General features: G+C 36.9%; 1 protein-coding gene across 3 annotated transcripts in view; it reads left to right on the forward strand.

Moving 5' to 3' along the window:
* DNAJC13 (DnaJ heat shock protein family (Hsp40) member C13) overlaps window positions 1-23,429 on the forward strand; it is a 106,460-nt gene that overhangs the window by 47,456 nt on the left and 35,575 nt on the right. For 2 of the 3 annotated variants that reach the window (XR_003998858.1, XM_030551106.1), the window contains exons 19-35: window positions 2,306-2,401; window positions 2,609-2,752; window positions 4,539-4,553; window positions 5,346-5,428; window positions 6,412-6,565; window positions 8,898-9,001; window positions 9,089-9,248; window positions 10,903-10,965; window positions 11,430-11,531; window positions 11,916-12,020; window positions 13,938-14,140; window positions 14,867-14,951; window positions 15,205-15,359; window positions 16,254-16,299; window positions 19,178-19,332; window positions 20,162-20,363; window positions 22,816-22,931. Coding sequence is in view for 2 of the 3 variants with exons in the window: in XM_030551106.1 (XP_030406966.1) it covers window positions 2,306-2,401; window positions 2,609-2,752; window positions 4,539-4,553; window positions 5,346-5,428; window positions 6,412-6,565; window positions 8,898-9,001; window positions 9,089-9,248; window positions 10,903-10,965; window positions 11,430-11,531; window positions 11,916-12,020; window positions 13,938-14,140; window positions 14,867-14,951; window positions 15,205-15,359; window positions 16,254-16,299; window positions 19,178-19,332; window positions 20,162-20,363; window positions 22,816-22,931 (1,988 nt within the window). In the remaining variant the exon portion in view is untranslated. The remainder of the gene's footprint in view (window positions 1-2,305; window positions 2,402-2,608; window positions 2,753-4,538; window positions 4,554-5,345; window positions 5,429-6,411; window positions 6,566-8,897; window positions 9,002-9,088; window positions 9,249-10,902; window positions 10,966-11,429; window positions 11,532-11,915; window positions 12,021-13,937; window positions 14,141-14,866; window positions 14,952-15,204; window positions 15,360-16,253; window positions 16,300-19,177; window positions 19,333-20,161; window positions 20,364-22,815; window positions 22,932-23,429) is intronic. The other variant, XM_030551107.1, reaches the window with a different exon arrangement.

The following is a 23,429-nucleotide window of genomic DNA, read 5'->3' on the forward strand; positions in this document are numbered from 1 at the left end:
ATTACGCATTGGTTCAACAGTCCAGAGATGAAGTGGTATTTGGATCAGCAGTTCTACATTCTGCGACATCTCACTTCGACCTCACCACCTAGGTAAGGCTTGGGAGTCACCTAATTGAAATCGATATGAGCAAGCACTCGAAGAAGAAAAGAAGGTTACTCGCCTTTTGTAACTGTTGTTCTTCGAGAGATGTGTTGCTCATATCCATTCCAAACCCACCCTCCTTCCCCTCTGTCAGAGTAGCTGGCAAGAAGGAAGTAAAGGGCCGTTGGGTCGGCAGGGCTATATATCTGGCACCACTCTAGGGGGCAACCAAGCCGACCCGCCGAGTGTCGCTAGGGTAAAAATCTTCCGACGAACATGCATGCGGCGCATGCACACCCAATTGGAATGGATATGAGCAACACATCTCGAAGAACAGTTACAAAGGTGAGTAACAGTCTTTTATTATTATTTTGTCAGTTCATGTGTCCTCAAATGTTGTTCTTTTAGGTGTAAAAATTTTCAGCTAAATATACCTGAATAGCTTAGGGTTTTTTAATATCTGGGCACCTTTTGTTTAGTGTCAATGTTAAGTTTGACATGCAGTGCAGGAGATTAGGTTGAAGAGTGGGAAGGGATGGGATAACTTTATAGAACATACAGTTTAAAGCCTGTAACACCTATTGTCATTAATACGCAAGTAAAGATTTTGCCGGGGATAGGGTGATGGGAAACACAACCACATGGGGGAAGAAGTAACTTGAACTGGCAGATGAGCTAACTGGAGCAGCTAGCTCCTTCTCTTGAGGTAAGGGGATAAATCAGAGAACAGAGCAACCTAGTCATTGTAGCTATCTTCACTACGGAGTGTGGGAGGCAGAAATGAGACTGTAGCTGTGTGGATGGGGCGAAGACTCTGGATAAAACTATTTTTTTTAAAAGAGATTGAGATAGAAAATGGAACACAGTAGAGATAAGGAGTAGATGGAGAGAATAAAAACACTCAAAACAAGTTGGAAAAAGTGAACTAGAACAAGAAAGATAGTGGAGTGAAGCCAGTAAGGGGGCAAGCTCTACCAAGGGCACAGGAGATAGAGTAAGTGATGCTTTTTAAAAGATTAAGTAAGTTTGATGGAAGCATTGCCAAACAGCCAACTTTATTGCTTTACGTTGAAGAGTTTGGCTTTTGGGTTGAGGGAAAGTTGTGATGCACTCAATGTTCATTTGGCTAGTATCCTAGTCCAAGGGAAACTTGCCAGAATCTTGGGTTCTGGATGGATTTAGTAGCTATGCTGTTACCCATAGATTAAAGAACTGCTGGAAGGTACTTATAATCCCTTAGCAGTGTAGTATCTAAGAACTTCTATTAAATAGTTTAAGGTTGCCTTACCTTTTCCATTATTGGACTCTGTTTTCAGTTGCTTGTAATTTTGAATTTCAACCATTCTGGCTGATATTTGCCATGCTGGGTCTCTGTTTCAGGCTGAACTTTCTTTTAAAAAAAAAAAGGCAGAAAAAAACCGAAATTCAGTTAAACAAGGCAAATATATACATGGGCAAAAACTGTTAAATACTTTCAACCATCACTGGCAAGTTCTAGCATCTCCATGCTTCTGGGAAGGGGCTCAAATTGGGCATGGGGATTGCCCTGGTATCAGGGATGTCTCTTGGCCAAATTTGCTGTGTCCATGAAAATTGGCACGTTAAACCTCTGGAAAAATCTCATTGGAACTCTGTGGTATGAGTAGAGAGAGGATCCAGTGCTCCAGATTGGCTTTTACATCAGAATGGCCATACTGGGTCAGACCAAAGATCCATCTAGCCCAGTATCCTATCTTCAGACAGAAGCCAGTGCCAGGTGCCTCGGATTAACTGCATTAAACATAGGATAATCCTATCTCTTCCTGCATTCCCCTGCTTCATTCACTACACAACTTCCAGCTTCCCCAACAAATGGGGCAGTGGTCCTACATACAACATTCTGTCCACTATGCAACCCTGATTAACCTCTTGAGTACAGTCCGTCCTGTGTACTGAGTGAAGCAGGGTCCTGGGGGGGGGGGGGGTGAGTAGTCTTTTTAATTACATACTATCTGAATGTATATGCACGGGGGGGGGCAGATTCATGTTGCCTGTGCAACCTTAATGCTAATATTTCCTAACTTGCAAGTGTTTGGAAATATTGCCACATACTTGTCATTCTTTTAATGTAGGGTTTTTGTATATGATAGACTACTTACCTACACTAGGCACTTAAACCAGTATAACTTACTCTTGAATTCAGAGATCTGTTATGGAATACAAATTTATTTTGTGGCTTTAGCCATCAGGTTTGCTGGCATACCTGGACAGTGCTGACCCTGTTCCTGAGAGAGATGCTGACCGGATGCATATTAGAGATAATTTAAAAATTGCAACAGTAAGTAGAAAAATTGTATTTATCTAAAAGAATGGTGACTAATGACTAATTCTCTTTTCAGCTGTGTAACTTGTTCCATGTACCATACCTAGTATCTAAATGGGAGAGGGAGGGAAGAAACTGTTGTAAAATGTTGATGCTGATTGTCTCCAAAATACACTTGTGATTAAACTTCTGTTAAGTTACTGATAGGCTTTTGTTCCACAGGACCAGTATGGCAAGCTTAGTAAAGTGCCAGAGTGGCAGAGACTGGCTGGAAAAGCTGCTAAAGAAGTAGAAAAATTTGCCAAAGACAAAGTAGATCTGGTTTTGATGCACTGGAGGGACAGAATGGGCATTGCTCAAAAAGAGGTAAAAATACAGAGAAGTTTATACCTTTCTTTTTCATTTCAAATTTCTTTTTCATCTCAAATTTCTCTTAACTCATAGTTACCATGCTGTGTAAACACTGGGCTTTTTCCATGACTAATGCAGTATAACTGGTAGGTTTTAGCCATGGTTGATTTCAAGGACTGTGGTGAAAATACTGATTCTTTGCTTTAACTGTGAATCTGCTATTTAAATTACTGTTACAAAACATTAGTTCTTTGTTTCTAAGTTTACAAATTTTTGCCTCTTCCCTTTTTTTTCATTTTTAGCTAGAAATTTGAGTGATTGTAGTGAATCAGTTGAGGTAGGAGAGGGGCATATTAGTAACTTGCAGACATGTCATTTGTCATGCACACATTTACAACTTGCATAACCACCTCTTTTTTGCTTAAACTAATTACCTAGGAAACTAGACTGCAACTGGATTCTTTTGCACCCTTGTGGTTATAAGCATCTTACAGAAGTTAGAGCAGCTGAAATCCTTTAAGAGGCTGCTGCAGAAACAGTCTTTTAAGCAATAATATGGTAGGAAAATATTAAAGGATTTTCAATGTGTATTTGAGGTGTACATTCATTTGGTATATTTATTCATTAGTATCACTGTACTTCATCCGACTTTGTGTTTGGAAGAATAGAACATTTGCCTTGAATGAATAGACTTGGACTTAAACTTTCAGTATTGGAATTTCTTGATAGTAATGTCAGCTTTTTACCTTAAGGTCACCTGGCTCTTGTTGTTCAGTCTGTGCCTCCTCCTCAGTACTTAAATTATTTTAAGATGGTGTAAGTCTGTGTGTTCAGCAGCTATATTGTCTTAATAGCCAAGAGGTCACCCTATTTTCCTTGTTGAGGAAACTGGAGGGTGCTGTGAGACTTGCTCTTGACTTTTCTATGCATTTATTTTATGCTTTGTCATTCCTTCTCTTCCCCTATCCTTTCTGTATGATGGTTTGTTTGTGATTATACAGGTCAGCTGATATGACTTACCCCTTTTTTCTTGCTATTATAATTCCAACTTTTTTGACCCTAGTCCTTTCTTGCTGACTCTTTTTGGTTTTCTCAATACTAAACTTGGCATTCTAGTCGATTAGCTTCCTCTGGGTGAAATTTGCCTGATCTCTGAAGTTTCAGTTCTTCATTTAGAAGTTTGTCATTTTCGGTTTGCTGCCCATACATAGGAAAGATGGAAAAGTAGGGAAATGCAACGTCACATCTGATTTTCAACACTTTCTCCTGATTTCTGATATAAATAAAGTCTTAAAGTAAAACACAAATGACACAACTTAGAAAAGTAAGACATTATTTGGGTCCTGAGGCAGGTTTACTCTTATTTAGCTTTAACAAATTTTACACAGAGGAAATAGGCCAAACGTTCTTCGTGGGACAGAGTGAAAATTCAGTGCCAAATAAATCAGAGATGTATTGCTGTTTTTTATTTTAGCTGAATTTCTCAGTAAAAATCTGTTTCCACAAGCTGCATATTATAAACTCTCCAAGTATGAACACTTACGCTTTTTCCTTGATGTCTTGTTTACTTGGGAAGGATAAACCATTAATGCACAATAGGTAACAGACATAGTTCTGCAAAACAAAATTCTGAACTGTCTTCACTTTTGATTGTGATTCTTATCAATCAAATTACATTGAAAGTATTTGTTTTTGGTAACATTTTATAACTCCATGTTACCATATACAATATTTTTAGTGGCTGTATCTTACTTTGTTTAAATTATTCCTTTTTTTCTTTCTACTTTCCAATCACATTCAGGACAGAAACAATATGGTGAGTTTGTTTACTACTTTCATGGCTTATGTTTCATTAAACTCTGCCTGGCATGTGATGTCTTGTCTAGCAGTGCATTTTAGAGGTTGTTGTTAACCAAACAATCTTTCAGTTTCCAAGCTGGGTCTGTGACTTCCCCCCCCTTGTGCTACTCATAGATCCTTTACTTCTGAACAACAAAGTAGCCTTTTGTGTTCTCAAGCTTTGTGGCTTCCAGTCTTACTGTGGGTATTGTCTCCTGAAAGATGGGGCTGGTTCTGCTCCCCAGTCACTCTTTTTGGCTTGGTGGAAGAGATTTTTTTTCCTGCATGGTTAATGTATGCATGTAACACAGTATATTTTAAATACAGGATTACCCAGCAGTTTTTGCTGATTCTCTATTTTAGTGTACATATGGTGATGGGATTTGGGTTTTTTATACAAGATAAGGGGTAATGATAAATGTGTATGATAAAAGTACATGGCTGCAAGTTTCTCTGGCATGATTTGATGACTTTTGTTGGTAATTTAGTATTAATATGGTGCAAGTCACTAGCTAAAGATTTCAGTTGTGCGGTTCTGTTGTCACTGCCTTTGAAATCACTGATTAGAAAACTGCATCAGTAGTAGTAAGTGTTCTCTTGAAAGCAGAGATCTCTCAGGAACAGCCAGTGAGAAAACAGCTTAATTTTCATGTTTCAAGTAACACTAGAAACCCACTTTTATAAGAACATGCGCTGAAGTAAAATTATCCAGGTATCTGCTATTGCTAATTGTCCTAGCCCTGAATTTGGCATCTTTTTCTATTTGCAGAACATTAATCAAAAGCCAGTAATACTAAGGAAACGAAGGCAAAGAATAAAAATAGAAGCAAACTGGGATCTTTTCTATTACAGGTAAATATCTAGAATAAATGTACTAGGCTTTATAAAATAGCCATGTGTTAACTATAACAGATGAGCTGAAGTTAATAAATCATGGCCGTTCACTTGACAGATACAGAAGCCCTAACTCAAAGCTACAGCTATAAAGATAGTTTAAACAGTACAACCTGAAATATTTGACATGAACTTTAACCACAAATATAATGTATGGAGCAAAAAATACTCAAATGCGCTAGGTAAATTGTTTAGTCTGCTTCTGAAATGTACATGGCTAGCCCTAACCTCAGTCTTGCTTTTGACCTTGCATACTCAGATACATTTAACAAGGCTGTTAAATTTTTGTAAGACACAACTGTAACGTGTTTTGCTTTTACCATTTATGCTATCACTTGTACAAACAAGTCCCAGGAGGTAAATTGCATTTCAGAGAACTAATAGCGTTAATGCTTTTGAAAAGTAGGGTATTGCTATTTCAAAACTTTATTTTTGTTGATAAAGTGGCTTCTGGCTTTATTTTAAGGTAGAGTGGATGTCTTGTCTGATGCTGAGACACACTAAAGATATGGCAACATAGCAGAGAAAAAAACATGGCTGGTCCCTGCAGAGTGGGAGGGTTCCACAGCTCAGTCTCTATCCCAAGCCCGGAAGTCTACCCAGCAATGAAACAGCCCCACAGCCTGAGCCTTGTGAACCTGAGTCAGCTGGCACTATCCAGCTGCAGGTTTTTCTTTGCTGTGTGTAGACAGATCCTTAGACTAATTACAAAGTAGACATATTGAGCAAGTCACTACTGTAATATAAAAATGATTTAAACACAAGTGAGACTTTGTATTATACAAATCAAGAATAAAATGGCAAAGCATATTCCCTTCTGTACTAATTCACTGAAGTACAGTATGCTCTGATGTGCATGGCAGGTTTATATGCATTTTAAACTATCTTTATTAACATTAAAAGAGGAGAACCTTTTTTTTACTAGCCGTGCTTTCTCCTAGATTTCTTCAAGATCATGCTAGGTCAAATTTGATTTGGAACTTCAAAACACGGGAAGAGTTGAGAGATACCCTTGAATCTGAAATGCGGGCATTCAATATTGACAGAGAACTTGGCAGTGCTAATGTTATCTCATGGAATCATCATGAGTTTGAGGTAAACTTTTCTAATATGTTTTACTTAAATCACTAATTGTAGTCCTAGTGTCCCTACGCATCAGCTTTTTTCTGTAACGTTCTAAATGAGTGTTGTACGCAACCTTTGTCAATAAATGATTGCGCAGAGTATATAAACTCAAAGCTATGAAGGAGAAAGCAGGCACCTCCTCTGTATAGTACTGACTTTTTTTTTTTTTTGAGATTGACTGACTATATGCAGCTATGCAAATTAGTTCCCCTCCTGACAGGATGCGTAGACCTTTTCCAAAGGAAACTCTATGAACTACCTCATATACCCAGATTAAATAGCTTTTATGCAGGCAAGACAGATCTCTGATCAGCCAAGAGGGAGTCTAAATATATTCACTAAAAACACAAACTCTATAAATAGCCATTTGTCTTAACAGTGAAAGTGGCGGAGATATTTAGATATGACAAAATATACACTTGTCTGCAGTGCTTCATGTGTATTTAACATGTGGATTCAAAGATTAATTCAGCTTAGAGGAGTTGTCATTATGACAACCAGAATTGGGTATCTGGGCCAAAGTCCCATAAACATAACAAAGAGGGCTTCTGACACACTGGAAGAAAGCACCTATGTATAAGTTCCCAATAGAACTGTTCTATTAATTTCAAGCATTAATTCTAGCAAGGTTTACAGTGAGTGAGAGCCATTAAAATATAAGGTCCATGCAGTATTCCACTTTCTTTTTACAGTATGTATCAACATACTTGTTCTGATGATTTATTGTACGTTCCCATGTTCAGTTAAAAGTGAATGAATAATAAACAAGTGCAAAAATCAGTATGGTACCAAAACACTTGGAGGGGCTGGCTTTCAGAAAGCTTACTAAATATTATGCAGCTGATCTAAAGTCCTGAATAGATTGGATATCAAATAGCATGCAGAACATTGATGCTTCTGGGATGAACAAGCCCTTCAAAACATCATTGAAACAACAGTCTGTGGCACACCCAGGGTAAAATGGAATTCCATATATCGAAACTATTATTTTGGAAATAAGTAGTATTTCTCTAAGGTGTCGCATAAGCAAAGACGCCATAACTAGGTGGGAACAGAATAAACTGATTTGCCTAGGTCTATTTCAGGTGTGGTGGGGTTTTGTTTTGTTTTTTTAAATCATTCAATAATAAAGCTTTCAGATAGCAGATTGTCAAAATTAGAAATCTACATTGTCTCCACAACAGAATGGATTGAATAGAAAACAAAAACAGGAAGCAGAACTTGAGTGCTGTTGAGGATGGCAAATCACCATCTCATCAGTAGGAAGTCACTAGAAGTAACTAAATCCTGCTTTTACATCAGTCTCCAATAAATGCAATCAAACAACCTCAAACTCTGGACAGTACATCGTAAACACTTTCTGCAGTTGTTCACTGATATTTTGGTCACATGTGAAAAGCTTACAGAAAACTTGTAACAAACACATATATAGCTTTAGAAAAAGCATAGATTCTGAGATCCCCTCCCAAATCTACAAAACTTGACTGTATCACGGCAGTATAACCTGCAAGAAACAGACATTGGTGTATAATGCCACACTTAAAACGTTTAAACTTACTTTTGTATTCTTGCGGGTATCTTTACATGTAAGTATTCTTATATTAGTGGTTTTTAATTGAGGATGGGTGAAGGGTACAGAGTTAACTTCATCTTGGAACCCTATTAACTCATGTAATTGATTTTATTTATACTCCTGCTATTGAACTGTTGCCTCTAGGCTTTGCAACACCTGTTTGACTTGTTAAATGTTATCTGTTACAATGGTGTACTGTATCCATTATTGTAGAGATCCCTATGCTAGATTGTTTAAACTATGGTTTAAAAGGTGTGTTGTACAATGCTTCAGTTTTAGGTAAACGCTTTGTCTTAAAATACATAGTGTATTAGAATATTAAAATTCCCTATGGATTTCCAGAGGCTTTGTGCCACTTAGAGTATTGTGGCTGTCTGGGAGAAGCTGGATATCAACTGTTCTTTAGAATGTTAATTTCTAGTCTTCATCCATGTGTAAAAAAAGTAATTTTTCAGCTTCAAATGTCTAGGTTAGTAAAATGAAAATTAAATTCTCCTTTAGAGTAGCAATTAATACAAATCCATGTTTCATTAATATTGCTTATTAAACCTTACTGCTTATTGCAGGAGAGAGGCTTCTTCAAAAAGAAAAGAGAAAAATATTTACTGAGCATGTTAAGCTATGAAATCAAGTAAAATATAGATTGCATGTGGCAGCTTGCTAAAAGCTCAATTTTACGTGCATAATCTGAAATAACACATGGTTTGCATACCTATGTTTCATTTATAGGTTAAGTATGAGTGCCTTTCAGAGGAAATAAAAATAGGGGATTATTACCTGAGATTATTGTTGGAGGAAGATGAAACTGAAGAGAGTGGAGCAATCAAAAAATCGTGAGTCACAGTTCAGCTTGCCTTCCTTATTTTTTAGGAGGTTTAATTCATATTTCCTCCACTGTGAACTTTCTTCTGTTTTTGCAGGTATGAATTTTTCAATGAACTTTATCACCGGTTCTTGCTCACCCCTAAAGTGAACATGAAATGTTTATGTCTACAAGCACTGGCAATTGTTTATGGACGATGTCATGAAGAAATAGGACAATTCAGTGACACTAAATATATTGTTGGGATGTTGGAAAGGGTGAGTTTTGTTTGGATAGTGTTATTTAGATAAAAATAAATGTTAATATGGTGGCTAGGAATAGCTTAGTCATTGATATGCTGCTGTCCAGTTCAGATTTTGGTATTGCAGACTTAGCTTGAAGTTTCATTTGGAAGTTACTGCTGGATTGAGTCTTTTAGTCAGTTTCTGTCTTCTAACTCATTCTTAATGAATACGTTCTGCTGATGGAAGTCTATGATGGTTGCATTTTTAGTCCCATTACTCTAATATGCAAGAATACATTTATTTGAAATGAGGTCAGTGGAAGCACTGCCTTAATAGTAAAATATAAATAACAATATAGACTGCATTCAATGCAGTATTTTAGTCTTCTGCTTATTCCTGAAGCACATCAGGAATAAACAGCGAACTTTTTTTAAATTTTTGCCCCCCTGTGGAGAGTGAGCTGTCCACTAAGGGAGACGCTTTGCCTTCGGAATGGCTGGTTCAAAGTGAACTGGCAGTGGTCTTTTAGGCAGCGTGTTTTCTCAAAACTAGGGGTGTACTGGTATACTTAAGGATGATGGGTTGGATTTGTTTGTAACCATAAAACTTGGAAACCCTTTTAATGGTAAAGGCAGACACAAACCATGTTTAAATACAGTTGAGTTAATAGGTTCTAATTCTTATGCCTGTTTAATCTTTGAAGGTGAATTGAAGAGGTTTGACCTATCAACAGGGTAGTTCATAGTTGCACTTCTCTAACAGCAACTGAAATTAACATTTTAAGCTTTAGAGAGCTGCCTTTTTTACAATGCTTTTGTCTTAGTAGTCTGGCAGTTCTTTCTGAAGAAACGTTAACTCAAGCCTTAAATCAGAGCTCATCTTTCATTTAAGTATCAGAGGGGTAGCCGTGTTAGTCTGGATCTGTAAAAGCAGCAAAGAATCCTGTGGCACCTTATAGACTAACAGATGTTTTGGAGCATGAGCTTTCATGGGTGCATCTAAGGAAGTGGGTATTTACTCACGAAAGCTCATGCTCCAAAACGTCTGTTAGTCTATAAGGTGCCACAGGATTCTTTGCTGCTCTTTCATTTAAGTGCATTTAAATTTATAAACTCATACATGCTTTAATACCAAATCAGTAATAGGATATAAAGTAATATTAAAAATCAGTTAACTTTAAAACTCCATTTCACAGTGAATTCTATAGCATGATTATTTGGCAGTGGTATTTTTACCTTTCCCATAACGTGAACAATTAACATAGATTAGGTGTGATTCAGAAGAAGGTTGCATACTTGAACTTACTTTGCACAAACAGACTTCACAGCAAACTGTAGAAATTATTCAAGAGCTGTTTTTAGTATGAAAACATATCCAATAATACTACCAAAATTAATGAGACTGTTTTTATAGTGACTTGCAAGATATTTGTGAAAATGTTTGAGAATGTTGTAACATGTTTTTTCCAATATCATTTTATATATACGTTTTTCTGAAATCTTACTGTTAAAGGTAACCTTATCTGTTTTTGCAGTTTTTGTTTTGTTACAAGATATTGGAGAATTGGATTTTACTCTCTGGTCAATTCAACATGCAAATTTTTTGAGGCTTGATTAATTTGTATTTCCTGTTGGACATGTTTGACTTCTTCCCTTCTTTTTTTTTTTTTTTTTTTTGACCCCAAAAGTGCACTGATAGACTTGAGCGGGACAGATTGATACTATTCCTTAACAAGCTCATTCTAAATAAGGTAGGAGATTTTATTCTTCCAGTACTTAAAAGAAAATTCATGAAACATGGATACATTTTTTTTAAACTGTTAAAATGTTCTCCAGTTTGAAACTAATGCTCTGAGTTGATTTTAAAAATTAACTGAATCTCTAATCTTGTGCTTACTTAATGGAAAGAACAATCTCTTTTGTGAGATGCAAATGTTAAAGGTATAACTCTCTCCCTTTCTGGCACAGATGCTGTATCTATAGGCATGATTTAGGGTTTTTGAATGGGTAATGAGGGGATAAGGAAGTATAAATGTTCTGTGCTAGATTTCTAAAGAATATGGTTGAGTGTGAGGAGGAGAGTTGAAACCTCACTTTTGAGTCCTATTAAAATACTATACAAAGATTGGTTCTTACAGTGCTTTTTACTTACCCATAACACACCTATATAATGCTCACATTTATTTCACGTGGAGTTTTTCTCTCTTCTTTACAGAAAAATGTTAAGGACCTCATGGATTCAAATGGCATTAGAATCCTTGTGGATCTGCTTACCATGGCACATCTCCACACAAGCAGGGCTACAGTACCATTGCAAGTATGAGGTCTTTTGGTTTATTCGCACTATGCCTTTTTAAGAGAATTTTTAAAATGGGACACTGTTTTTAAAGGGTACTTGAACAGAAACTAGGATTATGAAATTCAGTCTTTTAAGGCTGAGATCTTTCACTTACAAAAGTAAGGAAACAGGCTGAAGTTTCTCTGCCAACCATAACTTCCCTGCATGTACTATTTTATAGTCTAAGCCTTCTTTAGTACCACCCAACTCTCATACCCCCTCCTCATGCACATCAGGCAAAAAAACAGCCTTGTAAAATCCCCTCCATAAACTAGCTAATTTCCAAATTGCTAAATGGGATTAAGACTGGATCTTGCATTAAATTGGTTACATCATTTAAATATAAATATTTTAACTTTTTAGAGCAATGTGATTGAAGCAGCACCTGATATGAAGAGAGAAAGTGAGAAAGAGTGGTACTTTGGCAATGCAGATAAAGAGAGGAGCGGTCCTTACAGCTTTATAGAGGTATCATACTCTTTCATTGCTGATTCATAAAATAATTAAACTTAAGAATGACCGTACTGGGCTAGTCTGACCCAATATCCTGTCTTCCAACAGTGGCCAGTGCAGGAATGAACAGAACAAGATAACTGAGTGATCCATCCCCTGTCATCCAGTTCCAGCTTCTGTCAGTCAGAGGCTTAGGGACTCCCAAACATGGGGTTGTGTCCCTGACCATCTTGGAATAGCCATTGGTGGACCTATCCTCCATGAATTTATCCAGTTCTTTTTTTGATCCCTGTTGTACTTCACAACATCCCTGGCAATGAATTCCACAGGTTGACTGTGCATTGTGTGAAGAAGTATTTCCTTGTTTGTTTTTAAACCTGTTGCCTATTAATTTCATTGGGTGATCCCTAGTTCTTGTGTTTATATGAAGGGGTAAATAACATTTCCTTATTCACTTTCTCAACACTATTCCTGATTTTGATAGATCTATTTTACAGACACCCAGTAGTCTCTCTTCTAAAATGATCAATCCCAGTCATCTTAATCTCTCCTCATTCAGATGCTGTTGTATACCCTTAGTAATTTTTGTTGCCCTCTGTACGTCTCCAATTCTAATATCTTTTGGGATGGGGCATGGGCATACCATGGATATATATTTAGTGGCATTATGATATTATCTATCACTTTCCTAATGGTCCCTAACATTGTAATGTTGTGGTGTTTGTTTGGGTGGTTGGGTGGGTGGGTCTTTTTGGCCAGCTGCACATTGAGCAGATGTTTTCAGAGAACTATCCACGGTGACCCTCAAGGTCTCTCTTGAGCAGTGACAGCTAATTTAGACCCCATCATTTTGTATGTCTAGTTGGGATTTCCAATGTGCGTTACTTTAAAATCAGTGTTTCTTTTTCAAGAGGCCAGGATATTGTGTGTTTATAAAAGAGCTGAATGTAAGAGGAAAGAGTCTACACTACTCCAATATGTGCACATTGCTTAGTATAACTTATCAGATATTCGGTACAGCTAGATAATCCTACCCCACTCAAGTTTGAGACTTCATGAAGTCCTAGGTAATAAAGGGGAGTGATACCGTCACCACCACTCTGACTGTAACTGGCATTCTAAAAGCATTCTGGAGTTCCACGAGCTACTGCTTGTACCTGCCATATGGTGGAATGAATTAGTCTTGTAGTTTACTGCTCTCTGAGCCAGTAGGAGCTCCATCATAAAAAAAAAAATCTTATTTAACGTGAAAATGGTATTAAAATGTAAAGATGTGCACTGGCGTACCAAATTACTGTTATAATGAATTGTCCTACACTTCATCCACATCCAATATATATTTAGTATTGTTCTGATGTGTACATTAAGTTTATTGGGTACCAACCTCTGAAAAATGTGGGTATGGCACATTTAATGTAGTTTGATTTCATAAAATTCTAATTTTGATATACTAAGGAAAGGTTAAATTCTCAAAGGAAATCGTGATCTGATCACTTTGGATATGATCGTGCATTTGATCTTCCTAACACAAACTACCAAATGATATAAAAAATTAGGATTTTTAAGAGTGCAAGAATCGAAGCTTTTAGAATTATAATTCTGTGTAGTCTTAAAATGAGATCAATAATCCAATTTACTATAATTACTTGACTTAAAAAAAAAAAAAAGTTGAAAATCTCTTCCAAGTTGGTTTTCTTTCGTTTTTCTGTGCCCTTTTTTTCCTGTCGTACAAAGGATAGATTTTAGAGCTCCTAAAGGGAACAGGAATATTTAGGCTGTATTGGTTTTTCATAGTAAAAAATATTTTTCATACTTGGAGAGCATCTGATTTTATATGCATTATGAGCTACCAAGACAAATAATGAAAAATGCCAGAAAACCTTACTGCTCATAGTGTGAAACATCTAACTTGTACCTCTGATCTTAAAAAAGATGCAGGAATTATGGACCAAGGGAAAGCTGACTGCAAAAACACGTTGCTGGGCTCAGGGTATGGATGGCTGGAGGCCATTGCAGTTTATCCCTCAGCTTAAATGGTGCTTGCTAGCCAGTGGACAGGCTGTGCTGAATGAGACTGACCTTGCCACGCTTATCCTCAACATGTTGATCACAATGTGTGGCTATTTTCCCAGCAGGTAATGAGTCTTTTTAGTTCCAAGAGAAGAAAATGGCTGTAACTTTCCATGGTTGTAGCAAATGTGCACAATTGCTGTTCCAGTTTTATTGATATACTTCCTGGGTTAAATGGGAGAAACTCTTTTTTTAGACTGGACATGCATCTACCATCTCGTAGCGAATTTCATTTGGTTAGTGAACATGGAAGTTTTTATCTTCCTACCATGAAAGCAGAGATGAACTGATGCAGTTTTATGATGGGACAAAGATAAATCCATTTAATAGACATGCCATAAAACTTCATGGTCACTGCTGCATTGACTGCTCCTTCTCAAACTGAAATTACAATAATTTAACATTATCTTAAATATAACAGAAGTGAATGTCTCAGGTCACTTTGATAGCATTAGAAATATAATCTAACTTTTTTTATAACTCTTCTTAAACACATAGTTAATCTCACTGTTTCCATGAGTGAATACTTGATGTGAATTTTACTAAACCTTTCTGATATACTCTATATCAAAGCTAAGACCAAGTGAAAGTTTGATGAATATTTAAGAAATGAGGATAGTAAAACTTCTTGGAATGTATATGAGGATCTTGATATCAACCCAGTCCATTTTTATCAAAATCTAAAATCTGCCTGAGAAATCAGTTAAACATTTAAAATAAAAGCACAAATACTGTATTTATATTTATGTATTATACACTAAAAACATTGATTGGCAAAATACTTATTTTAGGGATCAAGATAATGCCATTATAAGACCTTTGCCCAGAGTAAAGAGGTTGCTTTCAGACAGTACTTGCCTTCCCCATATTACTCAGGTAAGTTGCTTGTTTTGTCAGTTTGTTGTTGAGAAATGTATAAATATCGAGAAATGATTCCAGCTAACTTAATATAATTAAACAGTCATCGTGTTCTGGACTGTTGTGCTTCTTTCTACTATTTTTCACTAACTTTTTTTTTTTTGTTTTAATCATTCCAATTTTGATTAGCTGGTTAAAGTTAGTTTGTTTTATGGCTGCTGCTCATCTACAATTTGATGCTCCATGTAAATGCTGTTTGTCTTCATTTCAGCTGCTGTTGACATTTGACCCTATCCTTGTTGAGAAAGTTGCCATATTGCTGTTTCACATCATGCAAGATAACCCACAATTATCTCGTTTTTATCTAAGCGGAGTATTCTTCTTTATCATGATGTACACAGGTTCCAATGTACTTCCTGTTGCAAGGTAAGGACAAGAGGAATGGTGAAAATAACAATTTTAGGTATTTATTCTTGGGAACTGCCTCTGTATATTAATATTCCTAACTAGATAGGGGAACCTGTTACTTCTCTTAAGCAGTGAACAGCAAGGTTTTTGTTGTGGCTTGCTTGTTTGATTCTGTACAAGTAATTAAGCTATATGCATACATTTTACAGTTTTTGTTGAACTGAAGTAGTGTTTGGGAGTTTGAGGGTGTGTGCCTATAGTGTGCCCAGCTGTACAGCTAAAATCATGTATCTGGTCAAGGCTTCCATTGACTTAAAGCCATGAGAGCAAGTACATGAGTACATAATACCAGAATTAGAAGAAATATTGTAGGATTTTGATGTGTACTATTTGAGCTTTTATTTTTATAATAGTTTTGTTTCAACAGTGAGATTATAAGGGTCCATAAAACTCCTTCCAGGATCAAAGCCTAAAACACTTAATGTAAACATTCACATTTATCAGACTTGTATCTTCAGGCGTATGTAAATGACTTCCTATTAAGCTCATGAATTTGAGTTTTAAAGCGATTTTGCTGCATGTAATGAATTATTCTTCCCATACACGAAGAAGTCACAGTATACATCCTCATATACAACAGAATATGAGAATATCAGAAGTAAATTGTTTTATAAATTAGTCATTCACAGCTTGTAAACATGTCACTGATATCTTGATATCTAAAGTAAAAAATTCAAAGCTTTCCATAAAGCTAATGAGGAGGCAAAAAATCTAGGGTTAAGCTATAAATATGATGTGAAGATAGGACTAAAATGAAAAAGCAAGTGCATTTCTGAATCGGCATCTATACTGCTCTTTTCTGCAGAGCCGCATTGAGAATACCACTAAACTGAAACATTCCTTTTCTCCTAGGTTTTTGAAGTACACTCATACAAAACAAGCTTTCAAGTCTGAAGAGGTGAGTAAATACTAGTATAAAAACATTTATTTTTGCTCTCGTAAGCTAAGTTAACTAATGAATTCTATATTAAATATTGTGAAGTATACTCCTTCAGTTTTCAATCTTTCTACCTTGTGCTTACATCTTCATCATAAATGGACACTCTCGCTTTTAATTTTGTTAAAGATAAACGTTCTTTTCCCTCCTTGTATTCATCTTTAAAGTCCTCTTTTAAAGAAACAGAATCAAAAACAAAAAACCTCAGCTTGAGCAGACAACTGCCTAATTCTCTTGGCTGTGTTGCTTGTGACTGTTGTGCATTGGCAGTAATTCATTACAAAATGAACTACATTCCCTCACCAAATACAAGGCGCAGACTTCTGTATTCTTGACTTCTGTCAGTCAAGTCTGCTTTGAATCTCCTTTAGAAAGCATCCTGTTTGTAATATCTGCTCTCTCTGTCTTCATGAAGAAATGCCATTTGCACAGCTGAGTAGCTTTTCCTGCTGCTTGTTCAATCCAGCCTAGTCGGTGCATTAAACATACTCTTCTTTTCCTAAACTGAAACCAAGCATTTGCAACTAAGATGTGAAGTTTATTTTAGTAGTGCTACAAATAGTGATTGGAGTAACAATCCAAGCAACTACTCATTCCTCTTACAGTTAGACTCTTTGAGACACCGAGATCTCACTTCTTACCACCTCTCCAGCAGCTCTCCAGGCAACATTCCCATTGGTTAACAGTGGGATTTTACTAGACACTGCCTATTTGCATGTCTCTTGTGTGTGTCTCAGCGTACAGCAAAAGATCTAACTTGGTTTTAAAGTGAGGTGAGTGAACACTTGAAGATGACCAGAGAAGTCTGTTTTCCGAGACTGAATTTTTTTGTCCTAGGAAGTTTCAAAATGGGACATTGGCTTGTAATGTGTTTAAAGAAAAACCTTCACTAGAACTCCAGGGAAATAGTAGGGGGAAGCACATTCCCTATATTCAGTGGCAGAGAGAGACACAATCTGGTGGACTCTATTTTCCCCATCCAACATCTTGTACAGGAGTAAAATCTTACAGGTTTTTATAGCTTGTGTGGCCTCTATCTTCTGAACTTGCAGCTAGGATGACTGCAGTTGGCAGTTCAAAAGAGGTCTGTTTACTCTTCATAACTCCAAGTGGAAGCAGCTTCAAGCTAAGATGAGTTTGTAGCACCTTCTGGCTTGGACAGTACAATGATCCTTTAAACTCTTTATAGTTCGTGGACCATAAATCTCTGGTTGATATCAGTTGTGTACTATTCCGCTTGGAGGAACACAATGCTTAGTAAATGATCAAGCTAAAGGAATCCAGTGAACTAAGTCTATTTCTCTGTGTGTTTTGGTGCAAAGTGGCAAAAATGAAGAACTTGAAACTCTAACCATTACTTTTTAGGTTGTTATATATTAGGAACTCCTTTTGTCCAAGTCATTTTAAACTTTGCAGGAAAGTTCCTGGCCAAAGTAGAATTTAACATTTCAGGTTTGAGATCAATTTGAATTTTGTGAATTTTAGTAGGGAGAAGGCCAAATAGGATTTTTAATAGAAACTTGGTTGCAGCTTAGTAAACTGTGGGAAGTAGTGCTTGTGGGTGTTAATACTCAGTCACCTTTTTAAAGGGGATAAATTGCCCTTACAGAAAGTGCATCTTAATTCACCCACTCTGCAGATTTAACGCTCTGACATATGTAAAGCTGAACCAGGGGAGGAGATGATAAGCAGCTTCTGGATACTATGCTAGTCTGGTAGTGGTTTCCCAAGTATTGGGGTTTTTTTTGTTTTTTTTTTTTAATACAGAAGGCCTGCAATACATTGTTTTGTCTGAAATATTTAGCAGTGTCTTTACCCTTTAGTCACCCTAAAGTCAAATTTTAAACCATATATAAAAATTGAATAATTTTACAATTTAAAATTTTAGAGCTGAACTTCTATTGCTACTATAGTATGTCTGTCTGCCTGTAGTACTGTGCCTCTGAATTAAACGTACTTCGTATTAGCATTCTTATAGTAAGCAGGATCCAGGAATCTTCCTTGTTCTGTAAACCAGCATAACTTTCCATGTACTTAATTCAAGATATAAGGGATGCTAGCTCACATCAGATTTTTTTTTTTAAATTCATGATATCAAAAAGGATTTACGATATCGTTGCTCGTTAAAATCTTTAATCTTAAACGAGATCATTGATGTAGCAAACAATTTGATCAGTAAATGTTATAATTAAATCTGTCTGGATAGCTTTTAGAAATTTTAGATAGGATTTTTGGCTCATACAGTTAGGATACCTAGTGATGATTTTGAGCTCTGGAGAGATACTTGCTACTTGTTCTAGCCTTGCCATTGGCTGAAAAATCAATATTATGCAGTAGATTTCAGTGTTTTATGAATCCTTTCCATTGATGAACTGAACCATATTGCTGTTGGACATAACTGCAATGACCTTAAGATTAGTGTCTCTTATAGTCCACAACTTTATATCTCTAAGGATGATGGGCTTCACCACCCCGGGTATAAAACTTTTTTTAAAGTGCTATGACTGTTCTGGGTTTTATACTGTAAGTCACAGTTGCTTACTTAGCTGTGTTTCACTCCTTTACAAGTGATGTGAAGATGACTCATGGTCAGCATCCTTTAAAAAATCAGCTTCCTTAGCCACTCTTAAATTTTAAGTAGCTGTTAATGACTAGCAAATTTTTGCATATTCGAAGCTATGTAAAGAAAATTTATACAAAAACATTTAAGATCAAATCCATTTAATTGAATTTCATTGTAATATAAGCGCCTTATCCTGGTGTATGTTAATCATGCAATGAGTGTGATCAGACTACAACTTGCAAATATCTCAATACCTGTGAAATACTTTCATTTTAGACAAAAGGGCAAGATATAGTTCAAAGAAGTATACTAGGACACATACTTCCTGAAGCAATGGTGTGTTATTTGGAAAACTATGAGCCAGAAAAATTTTCTGAAATTTTTCTTGGGGAATTTGATACTCCAGAAGCAATTTGGAGCAATGAAATGAGGTAATTATTTGTATCTATTTCCCATTAAGTAGAGGTTTGTCTTTTGATTAAACTTGTGTTAAGTGCATACCATGTGATTTGACCAGGGTTAGTTGGTATAGTATATTTTACATTTTGGGCAAAGAGGGTTCAATGACTCACTTCGCTTAGCTATAGTAGCAGTTGCCTGTAGAAACTCTCCAGTGAAATGGATTTAGTTGTCTCAATTAAGTCTTTAGCCAGGAAATGACATGGCACAACAGTCTCATTTCAAAAGAAGCCCATGGTACATATCTGTATCATGGAACAGTTTACACCATTTCACTTTAAATTCTCCAACAGTTTGCTTTATGCCTGCCTACGTCATGCTTAGTTAGTGTCAGCAAATGTTATCTGTCTCTAGAGTGTGACCATTCTTCAGTTTCCTCTGTTAACTACATGGTGTTGCAAATCATGTAATTCTTGTCTGGATATCGTACCTCTCAGGTTGCTGGGGTATTTCCCATATAAAGCATGGAAAATCTATCTAATTATATATCTTTTTCTATATACATGTAAATCTTCAGTGTTAAAACAAATTTGAGACTGCAAATAAGTAGGCAGAACTGTGTATACATCTTCTGTATTATGGCTGAATTTTTTTTTGTTTCGGTGTCTTAAAATTAAAATGAGTCACATGAGATTATAGCACTGTAGTATCTCAAATTTCGTAAGACTTTTAATCTGTTCAAGAAAATATGGCTGGCTATGGGATATTAAACCCTTGTCAAAGATGTTTAGTGGAGTAATTATGAAAAGTACCTGACCAAAATCTTGTATTAGTATAATTCTTGATTTTTGCAATTCACAGGCGCCTTATGATCGAGAAGATTGCTGCACACCTTGCTGACTTCACCCCTCGTCTTCAGAGTAATACCAGAGCACTCTATCAGTATTGCCCTATACCAGTTATCAACTACCCACAACTGGAGAATGAGCTGTTCTGTAATATTTATTACCTCAAACACCTGTGTGATACACTGCTATTTCCAGATTGGCCAATTAAAGATCCTGTAAGTCAGAAATCTTTGTGTGCTTGTATATCCATAGCACATATGCACAAACCTAACAAAACTTAAACATTTCTAAAATCCAAGAAGAGTGATAAAATGTTTTAATAGTTGGCCTCAAACCTTGTTTCTTCCATAAACCTCAATATATTTTGGTCTACATCTGCAAGTCCTAAGCTCATGCCAAGCTGCTGTACTGGATCCAAACTTTAGGTCCCACGTGTTCTTTGCTTTCTGGGTTGGGCAGTTTAACTCTGTGTAGGTGCGCGTACACACTCCAGGTACAGCCTTCATGTCTGGTCCTGTTGCCAGTAGGGACCCTGCAGTAATATTACATAGACCCTGAAGTTGACGCCGGCTCCCGCAAGCCTCTCAGTAGCTGTTGCACATTGAGTTCTATCAAAGCTGTGGACCTGCTGTAACAACTCATGCGTGATGAACTAAAAATCAGTATTGGGTAAACGGGAATATAATTGAATTGTCCACTGAACTCTTGATTATGGCATGAAAAACTATTTTGCTGCTATAACAATCAGGTGTGATTGCTCATACTTCCCTTTCAGTAACTTTTGGGATGTCTACACTGCAGTGTGAGTCTGGGGCATGAATTCATGCTCAAGGCCCCTACCTCTTCCATCTACACATAAACCTTACTAATCAGGGCTCAGTCCCAGGGGGTGGAGGGTCTGAGCCTGAGTCAAGCTGGAACCCAGGTTTAAGCCATATCGCTTTGCAGTTTGTAGAAGCAGACCCACTAGATTCGTGCTCTGGGACTCCACCAGAAATATTCCATGATCCCACAGGCCAGATATCTTTGTCCTCTGGGCAGTCAAGTCTGGTGAACAATCAACTTTTCCCACAGTACACTACAAAGGACTACAGTAGCCAGATTTTGGGAGGATGCTAGGAAGTCTGGGATATGGGAGGTTGGACTTAGTCTGCCCACCTAAAATAGTGTAGACATTGCAGCCCCAGGTTGGGACACAGGGTTCAACAGTTTCTAACCTGCAGTTACAAATGGGTGTAGACACTCAGCCCCAGGTTAACAAACCTAGCGTCTGCTAACTGAGTTTTAGTAATCCTGGGCTTAGAGACTAAGCCAGATAAGTAACCTGACAGACGCTTTTAGTAACTCTTCTTTTAATGCTTAAACTTCTAAAGCTTAACAAGAAACATAGCCATCTTTTCAGTCTAAGTCTATTTCAACATTGACAGTTAACCCAGGTGATAGGCACCTCAGTTAGCCTAGCAAGGATGAGAGCATTCCCACTGCAAAGCCATATCTGCATTAGTTTTTGCCCTCCTGCATGTGCCTGGAAAAGTAGCCCATGGTTCTTTGTGCTGAGATCCTGTCAGATTTACCCAGTAAATTGGGAGAGAGAGTTTATTTATCCTTTTGGGGAATTGTGGGATGGACACGGGAGGACTGTGGCTTTAATGATTTATTTTATTTATTTTCCCATGGGCCCTCAATACAAAGTAGACTGGTTCCAGCCTTACTTAGAACAGAGCGTGGGTTGTAGCCCATCTCATACAGCCAGGTAAATTGACCTGTGCTTAAAGTGCCCCTAAAAAGCCAGGTCAGAGGTTTTTCATTTGTGAATGGTAGTGGGATTAAGGCTACAGTGCAGTATAGATATGATATTCTCTTAGTGTTTGCAGTTCCCCTCACTTGGACAATGAAACTAAAGGTCTTGTATGGTCACTCGTTCCTCATATGCAGAGGAATGTTTGGTTGTCTTAAATTACTCATTGAAACTTACAAAATGTAAATGTTTTCATAATTTTAACTTAGAAGTTGCTACAAAGCTACTTGGCAGAGTTCAGTCTAATATATCTAGTAGCTGATTCTTAGCATTTGATTACTAGCATTAATCTAAAAATCACTTTAGTGCTAGAACTCTGAGGCTAACCTTAACTTATGTACAAAATATCTAAATGGAATCCCCCAAACAAAAATGAAGACCTACGAGGTCTTCCAGGTACAGTACACTTTCTAGAGCTCTGTCCACTCCAAATTTAAATGTAACACATTTTTAAGAACAGAAGATGGCAGCGTGGAGCAAAATCAGAATCCCAGAGTCAGTTAAGGATAAAACTACCATAGAAAGCATTTAAAATAGGAGCATCTAAGTGATGTTACATGCTAATGTTAAAAAAAAAATTCACCTCTGCGTTAAGTGTAACTACCTATATGTATATTAGTATTTAGCCACAAATGGGAAAACAGCTTTAGTTGCAAGCAACTCAAACAGGCAATGTTGCCTGCATTCAAATCAACTAATATTCAAATTTCCAGCGGTTTGTTGATGGAAAGATTAAATTAAAATAGTTAGCCCCATAACCAAGAGCTTCACGTATCTGAATTTCTTGATAGTACTACTTCAGTATCAAGTGCTAACAAGTATGATTGACACTGGCCATAATATCCTTAATGGATTTTAATTAATTTCAGGTTAAATTGTTAAAAGATACTCTGGAGGCTTGGAAGAAGGAGGTAGAAAAGAAGCCTCCTACAATGTCAACAGATGATGCTTATGAAGTTCTTAACCTTCCAAAAGGACAAGGACAGTAAGTTGCCATAAAACTTCCTAAAACAAAACTAAAGCTGATATGTAACTGCTCCATTGTTTTATATCATGAGTTACTCCAGATAAATTGAAATTTTGATCTCAGCATATGGTACCCAAAGCTGGAGAGATCTGAAAAACAGGTATCAGATGGCATTGTATTTCAGGCATTTAAATTATACTAATGATGGAGGCAACTTTTATTCATAAAATACTGAAAAAATCCCAAACTCTTTGATTTGATATTAGGCTAATCACTGTAGCTAAAAAGTGGTACTTCCGTTAATTTGGAAAAAATGTCTGTTTCAGTCTTGAGCTCATGCTGAGCTGTTCTACTGGATCCAAACGTTGGGTCCCACCATGCTCTTTGCTTTCTGGGCTGGGCAGAGTTTAACTCTGAGTGTGTAGGCGCGCACACTCCAGGTACAGCCTCCATGGCTGACATTCCTGTTGCGAGTGGGGACCCTGCAGTCCTATTCCATAGACCCTGAAGTTGGCG

This window comes from Gopherus evgoodei, chromosome 2 (assembly GCF_007399415.2).
Source record: "Gopherus evgoodei ecotype Sinaloan lineage chromosome 2, rGopEvg1_v1.p, whole genome shotgun sequence".
NCBI lineage: Eukaryota > Metazoa > Chordata > Testudines > Testudinidae > Gopherus > Gopherus evgoodei.